The 15,247-nt window shown below is 34.5% G+C and overlaps 1 protein-coding gene across 2 annotated transcripts; it reads left to right on the forward strand.

Annotated features, from left to right (window-relative positions):
- The first annotated feature begins 676 nt into the window (after positions 1–676).
- Positions 677–13,897, forward strand: LOC130810300 (AP-4 complex subunit mu). Of its 2 annotated transcripts, none has more exons than XM_057676303.1 (13): positions 677–898; positions 3,833–3,927; positions 9,389–9,592; positions 9,873–9,989; positions 10,105–10,233; positions 10,726–10,852; positions 10,948–11,048; positions 11,137–11,241; positions 12,362–12,456; positions 12,777–12,864; positions 12,968–13,028; positions 13,135–13,208; positions 13,397–13,897. In XM_057676303.1, the coding sequence occupies exons 1-13, from the start codon at positions 841–843 to the stop codon at positions 13,493–13,495; spliced, it is 1,353 nt and encodes a 450-aa protein (XP_057532286.1). In that variant the 5' UTR covers positions 677–840; the 3' UTR covers positions 13,496–13,897. The 2 variants fall into 2 exon arrangements, with proteins under 2 accessions (XP_057532286.1, XP_057532287.1); XM_057676304.1 differs by having other exon boundaries at positions 884–898; positions 3,833–3,931.
- The last annotated feature ends 1,350 nt before the right edge of the window (positions 13,898–15,247 follow it).

A 15,247-nucleotide genomic window follows, 5' to 3' on the forward strand; every position in this document is an offset into this window, starting at 1 on the left:
TGTATTAGTGCTTAGAATGTAACTTTTGAACTTATAAAATGCATCTTTTGAGCTTATAAAATGCGCCTTTTGAATTATTTATTCGTGTTTGTAATGCAGCTTATGAATTTTATAATGCTAATAATTTGAATGAAAATAAAATTGTTACAATATTTAAGGGCATTTATAAATTAATCGGTGAATTAAACGTTAAGATGGTGAATTAAATATTTGAGAGCAAAAATTAGATGCTACCATGTGGAAAAATCTTACAAAATGATGAATTAAACAAAAATTAACAAGAATTTAACGGAAAATGTTACGGCAGTTAGATAGTGCATAAATTGGATGTTACCATGTGCATAAAGTTCCTATGATAATCTCATTTATTGATTAACTATAAATAATTCCAATTTGTAGGGATATTAACCTAGATTAAATCCGATGATCGGATGACTTGCTATAATGAGTTTTATTTTTTAAAAAATATAAGAGAAATTAAAATAAAATTCTGAAAAAATGTTAAAGTAAATTTCTGATTTTTTTTATTATTCAGAATTTTTTAAAATTTTAAAATTTTTTTTCACTAATTTTAAGTTAATTCTCAATTTACTTTATGATTAATTAATAGGTGAGATTATTGTAGAAAAATTATAAAAAAATAGATTTTTTGGTAATTTTGTTTTAAAAAAAAAATCTCATGTTTAATCAACGAAAAAAAGGTGGAGAGAAGTTTTGTCATTTGTGTTACCAGTCCACCGTGCTCGTTCCTGCCGTCCACTCGTACACAGCACAGAAGCACCATTTGGTTGCCCTCGGGATTTTTACTCCTTCGACTTGATCGGAAAACTAACATTTTCAATGATTTCTCAGTTCTTCGTTCTTTCTCAGCGAGGAGATAACATCGTATTCCGTGATTGTATGTCTCTCTCTCTCCGTTAGATCCATCAAATTTTCCAAATGCACATTTGTAATTATTGTTGTTTATTGTGTTCAGTAAAAGATCTATGGTTTATGATGCTATTAGTTGTCATTTTTGTGTTATCCTTTGTCATTGTTAAAATTATTCTAGGTTGAATTTTGGTGCTTTGTGATTGACTTTGATTTATGTTCAGAAATCATGATTTTGATATTGTTGTTAAGAGAACATACGAATCTGAATGAATCTTTTGGATGAAGAAGAAATAATGCTCGCTCTCGTGGATTATTCTGTTGATTTGATCTAGATGGCTTTAGGTTGGAGTGTGATGTGATCAGCATTTATCATATGTACTATAAATGGAGGAGTTCGTTTTTTCATAATTGTATAAGTGGTTTGAAGAGGTTGTAGTGACTAGTGATTGATTTTTAATTATTTTTTTATAAGGGAAAAGCTTAAAATAGGCTTAATGAAGTAGATTTAGTGTCTCTAATTGTTTATTGTGATCTAGTCACATGTAATTCTGATATATATTTCAAGAAAACTAGGCTTGTTGTCTTGTGAACAATAATCCATTCGGTTATTGTCTTGTGGACATCGAGGTCATATTGTGACGTAGGTTGCTTGAGAAATTAGAGGCTTGATGTGGTATGAGAATTTCGAAACATTGTTTTTTCATGTCTCCTCATTCTTTCTAATGATCATTTTAGTTATAAATTCAGAAAAAAATTCAATGGCTCAAGTGATACTTATATTTTCTTCATTTATTGTTTGGGAACAATACTAATAGATTTACATGTGTAGAAAATCTACAATTTGGTTTGCTTCAGACCACAAAAAGGATGGTGATTGGTGAAGTGTTATCACTTACAAACAACAGTTCGGTTGGTTTGTTCTTTGTGGGGGAAATGCTGATACATTATGTTGAATTAGCCTTGCTTCGGGATGATTGTGCTTTTTTCTGTATTCTGGTCTTCACCGTCTTGACTTTATTAGTTGATTGAAGGCCTTTGTAAGTTCAGGTCATTTTTGCCCTCATTTATCAGGATTCATTTTGAGTATTAGAGGGTAGTTGATTTCTTATCTCTTTAATCGGGACAGAGAGAGTGTTTAGTTAGACTGAAAACGATCCTATCGATAAATGAAATTATGTGAATCAATTAGTAAAGCTGACAAACACTTTCTTATGATATAATGGTAAGTAAAAGATCATGAGAGTTGCATTGTGCTTGGTGATTTTTCAAATCATAGCATCCTCTCTTTAGTTTTTAAAAAGCTGGGCTAAGGTGTGACTTGTGAGGCATGAGTTGGGTGCTTTGAAGCGTGCCTAAGGCACGAGGCATGTGCTTGGCGCTTTGATAGGGTTAAGTGAGGCGAATCCTTAAGTTGAGCGTCTTAGAGCCACTTTTGGTGTTAGAGTCAAAAGAAGCTTATTTGGTGTGAGCATCCATTAGATTTGTTCTGTCTTCTTTCGTCTTCTTTTTTCCCTATTATTTATTTTTTTTTAGGTTTTTATAACTAAAGTCCTAGCGTAAATAGACAATAATAAAATACCAAGTTTATGTCTGATTAAACAACTGTGATGCACTTGGACTAGTAAAATTAAATCGATATCCATTATCTACCCATTACACATGTTTTCTTTTTTTTTTTTTTTGTGCAAATTTCTACCCCTGTTTTATTTCTTTAATGGGTACTAATGCGCAATATTCCCTTTTCTTTTCCATGGTAAAGTAGTCTAAGAGTAAGTTTTGGGAGGATACCTGAATATGTAAAGTGCCTTTTCCATTGCTTCCCCTCACTCTTTTTTCTTATTTTGCTCCTTTTTTAGAGACTAGAGTAGTAATAGGAGGTTTTACAATGAAACCGTGACTAATGGGGCTTGGTGAGAACTTATTGATCTGGAGGGAGTTTTTGTGGGCGCCTATCATTTAAAATCATTAGATAGGGGATAGGTATTTTTCACTTACGCATTTTGCAATCACCTTCTACACACTCATTTTGCTTCTCGTTTCCTTCTCATAATTTTAGTAGGCTAGGGTGCCCATGAAAATGTAGGCTTATATGTGGACTTCATAATTAGATAAATTTTAACTATCGACAAGTTTGGTTATCCACAAAAAATTAAACATAAGAAGTGTATTAATTATTATTTGCACGAGCAACCTTTTTTGGAATAGTTCCCTTATGAGAATTGAAAATGTATCATTTCTTTGTGGTGCGTTGTATAGGGGTGTTTTGAGATTAGGTTTAAATGATGTGCAATGAAATAGCCACAATTTTTGAATTCTTGATTTTGGATTCTTGGACTTCTTATCATTGTTTACGAAAGTCTATTACTTTCTACAACCCAAAGTAGGCTTTGGTATAGTGATTGTAGTAGGATTAGATGTTAACACATTTAATCTAAATAAAGAAGATTTCTTAGGAGTTAGGGAGATAAAGTAAGAGAGCTATATTGTGACAAAAAAGTGTGAGTTGATTAAGATAGGAAGTATTAAGATATGGCGGGGTTCAATTAGAAGAGCGCCTTTTGATTTCATTTTAAGTAGAAGGAAGATGAAATGATAAGCCCAAGAGGGCTAATTAGAATATTTTTTGTTAAAGTTTATGAATGGTTTGAAGAAAGCTAATTAGTTTTTATTTTATTTTATTTATTTATTTATTTATTTTTTATTTTTTTATTGAGAAACAAATCTTAGCTAAGTTAGAGAAAGGGAAAATTTTATTTAATAGAGAAGTGATTTTGTTGGTTCTTATGTAGCTTTTGGGTTTGAGTCAAGTCACTGGTACGCTTGACATTCTATCTTCAATTTGTATATTTCTTTTTTCATAATTGAGACCAAAATATTTTGTAGTTTGGTACTGGGATGGAAACTTTGTTTGATATTTCAGAAAAAATTTAAATAATTTATTCTCTCGTTGTAAATACAGATCGTGGAGATGTTCCCAAAGGAAGTACTGAAATATTTTTCCGTAAGGTTAAATTTTGGAAGGAAGATGGCGAAGAGGAGGCACCGCCTGTCTTTGTAGGTATTCTTTTTCCTTCCCCATCCCCTCTATTAGAAATTGTGATAGCTTTGTAATGCTTCGGATAGTGGATGTCAAGTTTTGATTCAAAATCTGAACTCATGCCTTTTCATGTGAGTTGAGTTCTAATCTTATGTGTTGATACGTGATCATTGTCCAAAAGAGGATTATTGTTTTCTTTGGCGAGATAGCAGTTAATTTTATTTAGCATTCATGTAATAATTGCTATCTTCCGTTGATGTGTGATTCAACTCTGAGTTTCTGTTTTTAACTTCTCAATTTTATTGCCTCTCACCTTATTAAAGCACACAAAACTCAAGATAGGAGAGATCAATTTTAATAGGATTACTACTCCATCCACTCTATTTTGATATTTTCCAATGTACTCTATCCATTGTGCTATAAGGAATTTTTTCTCATGTACATTTGAGTTTGGATTTATAGTAATCAAATGGTTGTCCTTACAAATACAACAATAATGTGAAAAGTTTAATTGTAGATGATAGTGCTAGATGCAATAGTTATGAGTTCATCTTATGTGATCATCCACAAAGTTTTCTTCTCAATTCATATGTCTATTTTATTGGTTCTGTATGTGAATTTTGTTGTATAAGATTTCACTTCTCCTATCCAAGTCATCTTTGCATCCCTAGATTGGTTCAAAAGTCCCCTTGGTTCGACTCTCCGCTCTTTTAGGTGGTGCATACAGGTATCCAAACTTATATTGTTTGTTCTCTTTTTATCCTATGCTCAACCTGTGTTATTCTCATGCCCAAGCATAGTGCTATAAACGTGAAATTTAAATTTGGCAACAATATGTAAATCGAGATATTTGTCTTTTAAAAAATTAAAAGGTGAATGAGGGGACAAATGAATGAAGAAATTCAAAAGTAAAATTTATTGATTAGTTTTACCAAAGGAAATGCAAAATAAGGCGAATTATGTCACATGATTACAATTGTCCATTTGTGATTGTATTTTTTAATACAAGGCATATATATACCACTTCGAATTTCTTCAGTATATCTTCATTAAAATTATCACAATCCTTGATATCTTATATGGTGAAATTGGATCCGCATTCATTCTATGACTTGGACATAAAACAGTAGTCTTCCTAAGTTCTTTAGGTCCTTGCATCTTCAATAATGCTTCTCTATTGAACCATGTACTTCATGCTTCAGTTGAACTTCGTTCATAAATAGAAGTAAACCAAGAATAGAAGTGCTACATAATAATTGTTCTTAAAGTGCACCCATGGCCATGGGAACAATAAATGTATCCTTAACAAAGGTCTTGCTTTGGCTTGCTGGAAACCAATGGATTGTGCAACAAAATTCTTCCAGTAATGATGGTAATGATTGAATTGAGATATAAATACTTAAGTTTTTGGTTTGGGTTGAAACTGAGTCAAATGGTTTTAGGAACAGTTTGAGCTTTTGGTGGTCAATCTGCCTTTTATAATTGGGTACGCCTGGGCTAAGGTTGGCCACATAAGCATGTTTGGTTTTAGGAATTATTTACACAGGTCTGTGTTTTTTGTATCTTTGCACTCTCTATACTACGATTATATGTGGTTGTGGCCTTATGGGATAGGGCTTTTGAGGGCAACAAGGTCGATTTATTGTTATGGGGAATATATTTAGTAGTTTTTATTAATAATGGGTAAATATAGAGTTGAAATGGGTTGTTGAGTATCTACTATCCATTTCAAGTATAAGTGATTGGTGTTGGTTGCCGTATGTCCTACCATTCTATACTTCTGTTCCTTAACAGATTAGAGAAGATAATGCCTTCCTCAACAAGCCGTGCATGAAACAGCGTACGAGTCATAAGAAAATAATGCCTTTTGAAGAAATTTGCTACTTCATCGACCCTATAATGACCCAATCAAACTTAGACCAATCCATTAACAAGCCACTGACCCATTATAAACCTGGCCCGGTCCTTCCGATCCATTCAACAATTAGTTTTTTTGAAGATGTGTATGTGTTGAATTCAGATCAAATTTGCTGAGTTGGGGGCTTGGGGCAATGGAGGGAATATGGAAAAGTTTGATATTGACTAGTGGCTCTCGGAGACAATCTCTCTATTGTACAAGAAGTTGTCATACATGGTATATTCTTAGGGTCATATGTAATGTAAAGGAATAATAGTTGTTAAGAGTTGTATTTTTAGGGTGTTATGTTAGTTAGTCTTTTATTAGTTTGTATTCTTGTTTGTATTTCCCCTCCCATCTCTTATAAATAGAGTAGAGTATGGGATGTTTGGAGGATAGGAAATAACTAGAGAGAGTAGTGGAAACACTTAGGAGTGTTTGGGAGACTCGAACGTCCCATATTATTGTTCTTGTATTCATTAATAAAGGTTGTTTCGATTACCATCTTGGCTGATCTGTTACGTAGGTATCAGAGCAAGAATTTCGATCTAGTGGGTAGTCTAGATGGATCAATTGGAACAGAATTTGATAAGGTTGAAGAAGGCCCTGGCACTAGATCTTTTTCCCAAGGAAGAAATGGAAAATCCGAATACCCAAGAAGATGATCTTGATGCGTTTTTTAAGGGTTTCGGGGCTGAAATTCATCCGTTAGATATGCTCCAAAAGGCTGCCCAGAATGATATTATTCACTCATTCAAAACAACATACACAAATAAAATTTATGAAAAGATGGAAAAAGGCATTTGTGAGATTTGTGATGAACATTTTGATTCGGAACATGAATGTAGTCACAAAGGGTATTCTCATCTTACATCAAGATATGGAAAATGAATTAATGGCATTTGTATTCCATAAAGAACGAAAAGAAGATGTCTAGGAAGAGAGTGTAAAGATTGAAGGTATGGGAAGAAAAATAAGATAGACAGTTATATGTGAGGAACAAGCAGATTAGCAATCGAAGAACCAAGAAGAGGATTCAAGATTGGTGGAAAAGGAACAAATAAGCTTGAGTGAAAGGAGTAAGAAACAATTACAGCATGAAAAAGAAGAGTATTCAGAAGTGAGGGAGAGTAAAAAGAAAGGGTTGAGGAACAAGAAGAGGGTTATGTTCTTGCAACATGAAGAAAAGAATAGAAACCAAAAGAAAAATAGAAGGTATTGGGAAAAGAAGAAAATAAAGAAGAAAGAAGCCATGGGGAAAAAAATAAAGAAAAAGAAAGAAGGGTAGCTCATTTGAGTTGCGGGTCTGGAGGAGGACCCGGCCGGTGGTACCGGATCCGAGCAATGGAGAAGGCGGTGGCAACGAATGCTGTTGAAGGGTGTACGTGGAGAAGAAGGTCGGTCAAGACAGTTGGGCTTTGGTTGAAAATGAAAATGAAGAAATCACAGGGATCGAGAAAAGCGGCGGCGACGCCGCCGACAAGAACCACTGACAGCTACAAGAAATCCGAGTATGGGTGATAAAACGATAGGGTTTGTGAAGAAAGGAAATTCTATTGAAGAGAGGGAAAAAGGGAGCGAACGAAAATGCTTTTGGGCGGAGCAAGAGGCTGATGGTTTAGGGTGCAAGACCACCAGAGAAGTGGCCGGCGAGTGGGTCGGCAACCGCAAAGATGCTGGGAAGTTAGCGGAATTAGTAAAATGGGTGGAGGTTCGCGAGAAAAAGGAGAGAGAAGAGAACGGAGGTGAAGGCGACGACTGTGAGGAACTAAAGGTCAGCGGAAATTGTCTGCTCACCGTGATACTGTGTTGGCTGGCCGGCGGCAGGTGGAAGAAGACGGAAAGGGAGGCTGATTTCTTTAGGGTTTATGGAATTAAAGAAGAGCAGTGGGAATGGTTGATTTCTGCGGAAAGACAACAATGGTTGGACTTTGAATTTGCTGATGACGTCAGCGATGACGCCACTGTTTCTGGAATGAGATGTGCTGATGACATCAGCGATGACGTCATCAATCAAAAAATGAACCGGGCTGCCGATTTTGTGTCAAAAGGGGCTGCTGAATTTCTGAAAATTGATTGGAGAAAGGGCCAAAACATTTTATGCCCAATACCTTTTGCAATTGGGAATAATTTTAGCCCATTTCAAAATGTTTTTACCCCAATTTCTTTCAGCCCACTCACTCTAACCCACCTCTACAAAACCTACAATCTTCAAGACACACTCACGTACTTGGTCGGGCTTATAGATGCTCCAGTTGTAGATGGCTCGAGTGTGGATGTCATAATTTGGTCCCGAGTTACATTTTACCCACCTTGAGGACAAGGTGGATCTTTAGGCGGCCGGTATTGTCATACATGGTATATTCTTAGGCTCATATGTAATGTAAAAGAATAATAGTTAAGAGTTATATTTTTAGGGTGTTATGTTAGTTAGTTTTTTATTAGCTTGTATTCTTGTTTGTATTTCCCCTCCCATCTCTTATAAATAGAGTGGAGTATGGGATGTTTGGAAGATAGGAGAGTATTTGGGAGACTCGAACTTAGGAGTGTTTGGGAGACTCGAACGTCCCATATTATTGTTCTTGTATTCATTAATAAAGGTTGTTTTGATTACCATCTTGGCTGATCTGTTACAAAAGTCAATGGCTTGCTTGCCTTTAACTTGCATTTTGTTAGGAGTTCTACCCATATTTGAGTTAGAAATAGTTACATGATCAGGAACCAAGACTTTTCATGTTTTTGGTCCAAATGAAATGTGAATTTTATATAAAGTATAAACACGTGTCAGAGATTTGAGCATCATATTTGGATATTGAACTGAAATGTAAACCGAGTAACATTGATCTTTGAGTTGAGATGATAATTGTGCATCCACACAAGACTTTTGAAAACATTGATGATGTATTTTGCTTTCAATCCATTATGACCGTTTTTATATTTTATATTCCTACTTAAAGAAAAAATTCTGATGTCATTGCGATTGCGGTAACGGTCTCGATGTCACGGACGCGACACGTTGCGGTGTTACTACTCGTTTTTGCGGATATCGCATGTGAATCATTAACTTGAGAAAAATTCATTTTTATCATAGTAATTCAAGTTTTCCAGAAAATATATTTACATCAAAGCTTATATTATAGACCTTTTAAACCTAATACACTTTATAAATAGATAATAATGGCTAATATGTTAGAATAACAACTTATGGTTACTCCATGAATTTACATCACTTGTTATATAACGGTGTTTTGCAGTTCGGTAAGTTCAAAATCTGTTATAAAGCGGCCGTTATGTAACGTAACATCCTCATTTTTATTCCATGTGTCAACTATAATATAAAATTGTCTTGGGAATTGAACTTTTTAGATGGGTTATATAAGTTAAATGTTCTGGAAAGTTTAAGTTCATTTCTGCGGTACTGATCAGGGCCTAAATTTAAGAAGTTTTTCCAGTTCTGTTACCGATTTACCATTCATTTTGCATCTTTGCTTACTTATTTATAGGATTACCATTTGCTATAGCGATCATTATTTATCATTTTCCATGAAAAGTCTAATCCCATCCTGTGATGCCTTCAACAGAATGTAGACGGAGTCAACTATTTCCACGTGAAGATTGTTGGTTTACTGTTTGTGGCGACCACAAGAGCTAACGTATCACCTTCACTTATAATGGAACTCCTTCAACGTATTGCACGTGTTACAAAGGATTACCTTGGAATTCTAAGTGAAGAATCTTTGAGAAGAAATTTTGTACTAGTCTATGAGTTGCTTGATGAAGTCATAGTAAGTACTGTTGACTTTATTTTTTCTTTGTATTGTCTTCTTGTTTTCTACCATGGTCTAACCTCATGATATCTAATAAGTGGACAAACTCTTGCAACTGTGTTACATTTGCTAAAAGAGGATGCTATTTCCATCTTTCTTCTCGTGCATGAGGTTTTTATCTTTTATGTGTTGGTAGTGAAAAATTTGTGGAATATTAGTCATAAAAATTTGGTTTTAGATTTCTTGTTATTACTGGCTGTGTTCTTCTGCTCAACTAAATTTATGTCGAATTGTGTAGGATTTTGGTTATGTGCAAACAACATCCACAGAAGTATTGAAATCCTATATTTTTAATGAGCCAATAGTGGTGGATGCTGCTCGCGTACCTGCACTTGGCCCTGCTTCTCTTTTCATGGTATGGCTGAATTAAGTGTCTGTTCTCCTGAAATTGAATTTTCTTTTTTGCATCTTAAACTGCTTGCTTCTGCGCATTTTATTTCTTTTGGCTCTAAAAAGCTTGATGCATGTAGCAAGGGACGAAAAGAATGCCTGGCACTGCTGTGACTAAGTCTGTGGTTGCAAATGAACCCGGAGGTAGGAAGAGAGAGGAAATATTTGTTGATATCATTGAGAAGATAAGTGTGACCTTCAGTTCCAGTGTAAGCACAGTATTCTTTTAAATCTGATTGTTACATGATATTTTGTCATGTAGGAGTGCTAAATTTCATACTTTTTAAGTTGCATGATGCGCGATAATGTAGAGATATCTGAGAGCTGCTACTTTTTTGTAGATCAGCATCCAATTTCAAAATATGATGTTTAATGTCTAATTTGGACACTGAGCAATGCCAAAAACTGCTCAAGACCAGTACTGTTTTTGGCCCCTCCCCCCCCCCCCCCCTCCCCCTTTTTCGTCGGTTGAGATTGTGGCTGGGGTAGAGAGGGAATGCAGGGAAGGGCTCAGGTTGTCAGGCTTAAGAATTTTTTAGACCTTGTATTATGCCATCAAAGTAAAATTTTAAACAGCCATGCCAAAGTAAAAATGCGTTATACAGAACCATTATAGTAGCTGCAGCTGGTGAAAGCTCTCTTGTTAATGTTATACATTGCTGGTTTTGTTTAAGTTCTAAATGTAATGTGCGAATTCGCAGGGGTATATTTTAACTTCAGAAATTGATGGAACAATTCAAATGAAAAGCTATCTTACTGGTAACCCTGAAATCAAATTAGCCTTAAATGAGGATGTGACGATTGGAAGAGGTGGAAGTTCAGGATATGGTATTTATGATTTTTTTTTTGTTTATGGGAATGTAGATTTTGTGGTGTTCTGCCTTCACACTATAGGCTGAAGCCCTTCTTTTTCTTGTATGCAGGATATAGTAGTTCGGGTTCTGGTGCTGTACTACTTGATGACTGCAATTTTCACGAATCTGTACACCTTGATACCTTTGATTTAGACAGAACTTTAAGCCTGGTCAGTATGTGTGCAGCTTAGATTCAAGAATCTGTTCAATTTTGTACCTCATTTTACAAGGGTCTAATTGTTTCTTTCACATATACAGGTGCCTTCAGATGGAGAATTTTCAGTTATGAATTATCGCATGACACAGGAGTTCAAACCCCCTTTCCGGATTACAGCTCTGATTGAAGAAGCTGGAGCCCTCAAGGTGCGTTATATTATTATGACATTTGAAAAGTTTGTGTATTTCCTTCCTTAAAACGATAGCTCAATTTCCTTTTAATGTAAAAATGAACTTTCCTTGTGGGTTAAACTTGTGTCAGAGCGTTATAAATTTTAACTGCATCTCTAAGTTTGAAAGTGTTTTAAAAGAAGTTGCACATGGTTGAAACTTTATAGGGTGGGTGTCCCTTTGTCTTATCAATATTTTGGACTTATAATCATTCATAGAAGATAAGATTAGTTTAGAAATTATAAAAGAGACTAATAAAACCAAAAATATGATTTGATCACTTTAATGGTATGATTTGTTACATTTCAATAATGACAAACAATGTATTTGGAGCAACAATGAACAAAATGTTTTTGCAGAATGGACTAATTTTTGATGAAAATGAAATAGACAACAATAATATTACAAATAGACGATTATTTCGACTATTAATGTTAGAATATCAATATAAAAAAGATACATGATTATGCATTTAACGATTATTTTGTATCTATATTCTAATTCAAACTGTATTTTATATTTTCTGATATGTTTAATCAAGTTATTTTTTCTAATTTTAGTTTTTTAAATTATTAATTTTTGAATTTAATCGTACATAGGCACAGGTTGAGCTGGCACTTGGGAGGCATGAGTACGGCCTGGTAGCCTGTAGGCTTAACCTGCCATTTTATGAACTAAATTTTGTGTTGTGCATATGTCTTGGTTTGATTTTATAAACCCGGCCCGTTCCTATGAGAGGACCGCCAAGACACGACCCAACACGATCCCCATGTGTACTTCGTCCTGTTTAGATTATGTTATGCAAGAAAAAAAATGCTCTTTGACTGAAGACGCTTAGGTTCAGTGTTGATTGTAGCAAGGGATGCTCTATTTTGTGTAAAATGAATTTTCATGTGATGGTTTACAGTTTACACGTTGCATATCATCTTATGTGCCTTTGTAATGCATGTGTCAGCAATTCTTCATATTTTCCAGGAAAAGATCTCAATTTACTTGATTTCATTCTTCTGGATGTAGAGTGTTTTCTGTCTATTTAATTTTCCTTTTTCTTTTATCCTATTTATAAACTGAAGTTCATCTTTTTCTTGTTGAACAGGCTGAAGTACTTATTAAAATATATGCTGAATTTTCATCTAGCTCCACTGCAAACACTATTCTAGTTCAAATGCCACTGCCAAGTTATACTACTAGGTATACTTCTGCTCTGAGTGAAATAAGCAATATTTTAATTTGTGTGTCTTTTCTGATTCACGCGTTTTATCAAGTTCCTGAAGTTTTGTCGTTAACAAGATAATTCGATAAAATCTGTCAAATGTCTACAATTTAGTACCTCCTCATATTCGGCTAAATCATATGCATGTGCATCAAAAGATGTTTAGCCGTGTATATTTTCATGGCTAATGATTTGTAACTGATTTAGACTCCTGTATATTTTATGTCTTTTACGACGTACATTGTCATGTCATGATCAAAGCTCTACCTAAATGTGCCGCTATCTGATAACTTTTCAGAGTTAGCTTTGAGTTGGAACCTGGTGCTGTTGGACAGATGGCTGATTTCAAGGAAGCTAATAAGAAACTAGAATGGAATCTAAAGAAGGTGAACATTTTTCTAACTTAGTTACTGTAGACTGTAGCAGGGAAGAAGTTGCAATGTTAGTTCAACCTTTGACCAGTTGCTAATGAAATATTATCATCAACAGATTGTTGGTGGAACTGAACATACATTACGAGCTAAACTGACATTTTCACAAGAATCACACGGTGGGAAATTTTCATATTTTGTTGCTTTTGTTAAATCTGATAGTTAGTTCCTCTAGTATACACCGTTTTATTTTCAAATGTGACGAGTTACCATCCTTTATTTCAGGGAATCTAACAAAGGAAGCTGGACCTGTTAGCATGAACTTCACAATACCGATGTACAATGCTTCAAGACTTCAGGTACTACTTCAGTTGTGCTTCAGTTGTTTGTGGGTTGTTTTCATGAGCCTTTAGTCACAGGTGTGGATTTCACTGTTTCTTCTATATATCGACAATTTCCTGGCAATAGGCCTCTGGTGTGTGGAGTATGTCAAATACCACTTTTTTCTCATTTGCTTTACGTGATTGTTTTTCCCATTGTTATTCAGGTAAAATATCTGCAAATTGCAAAGAAATCGAAAACCTACAATCCATACCGCTGGGTGCGGTATGTCACCCAGGCCAATTCCTACGTCGCTCGTATATGAACAATAGGGAGCTTTAAAGCTTGAATGAACTGTGAAGAATCCTCCTGTCTGAAGGCTCGTCTGCTTGCGTCCCATGCCACTGCTGGCTTGCCTTCAGTGTGAGAAAAGAGCTTCGAGTTGCCTATATATCTTTCGTTAGTCACCTCGCCATGGGATTTTTCTTTCCCCCCTTTCTTGTTAGACATTGTACATTTTGTATGTGTAGCGTCAAGAACTGAAGTTGTATGTGTTGCAGTTGCAGAGCTTATCTTACTTTATATTGTATCCGTTGCAGAGCTTATTTAGTCAATATTCTCATCTCAAGATTAAATCTTTTAAAATGTCGTATTTAAGATACGTTGATCTTATTATTTGATAGTCATTGATAGGAAAATTTTCAAGTAGAAATCGTTGATTTGGAAAGCCATGTCTTGTTTACTGTTTAGAATACTTTGATCTTATAGGTTGGTCCAATTGATTTTAACAACCGATTGAACCTATGAATTTTATACTAGGATCAGCTTGTTTAAAAATAACTGATTTATACAAATAAGTTGTATGAACAAGTTAATTTGTCAAACACTAACATTAATAGTTTGACTACCTAACTATTTACTTATGTTAAATAAATTGTTATTTTTCCAAATATTGAACACCCTCTTCGGTCGTCTATCTTGTTTGCCACCAGAGCATCGTTGGTGGACTTGTAAGACATGTTAGTCTAGAATACCTATTTTCTAGTGTGTTTCGCTTAAGCAGCCCAATTTATAAAATTAACAACCAATATTTCATCTCGATTTGCTATTGATATTTGATTTATTTAATTTTCCAACTTTAAATATCCTTGAAGTTGTAAATGATCACTTTAATGATATAGTTAGTATATTTTTTAATGTTATAAGTGATCACTTTAAGACTATAAAAAGTGATTCTTTAAAATCGTAAGCGATCATTTTAAGATTATCACAAATTCTATAGAAATAAATCGGCCCAAATTTTTTTTAAGTAAGGGAAAATGTTTAGAAGTGAAAAACAAAACAAGTTACGCTCTTTACTGACAGTTTATCATTTCTTTAATTACAAACTCATTCATCATCCTTAATCTTCTTCTCAGACTTTTTCTTTGTTCTTCATTCCAAAATCAATCAAGGTCTCCAAGATTTATCTCCTTCATAATCACACGAATGTTTTGTTGATTTCTTTTTGTTTCATAAAAAAGTTGGGGCTTTTTTTTGTCTTTTTTTTTGTTGAATTTCATTTTGTAAGGTTTTGGTGTTACGTAATTTTGTATTGTTTGTAGTTATGGATTCTTCTAAGAAAAAAGCAAGTTAATTGATGATGAACTCTTGTCGTTGGTATTTCAAAAAAAAGAAGTTTTAATTGTGTATGTGATTTGTTTGCTATGTGCTTGTAAAGTCGGGATTTAGGATTCTTTATGTAGGCATTTAGGATACATCGAATAGGTATTTAAACTACCTCAATTTGGAGTACTACAGCGTGTCAACGAGGGTTTTTTAGCATATCCAATTGGGTTTTACACCATGCTAAATTGGTGTTTAGAGTATAACAAGTTGGTGTTTAGGGAACATCAAGTTGGGGTTTAATGTAACTCAAGTAGGGATTAGGAAATGTCAATTAGGGGTTTTTAGTATCTCAAGTAGGGGTTTATGGTACCTCAAATAGTGATCAAGTGTATATGAAGTAGGGATTCAGAGTATGTCAAAATACTTAGAAGGGGTTTACACTATGCTAAGTTTGGGTTTAGATTATACC

This window comes from Amaranthus tricolor, chromosome 4 (assembly GCF_026212465.1).
Source record: "Amaranthus tricolor cultivar Red isolate AtriRed21 chromosome 4, ASM2621246v1, whole genome shotgun sequence".
NCBI lineage: Eukaryota > Viridiplantae > Streptophyta > Magnoliopsida > Caryophyllales > Amaranthaceae > Amaranthus > Amaranthus tricolor.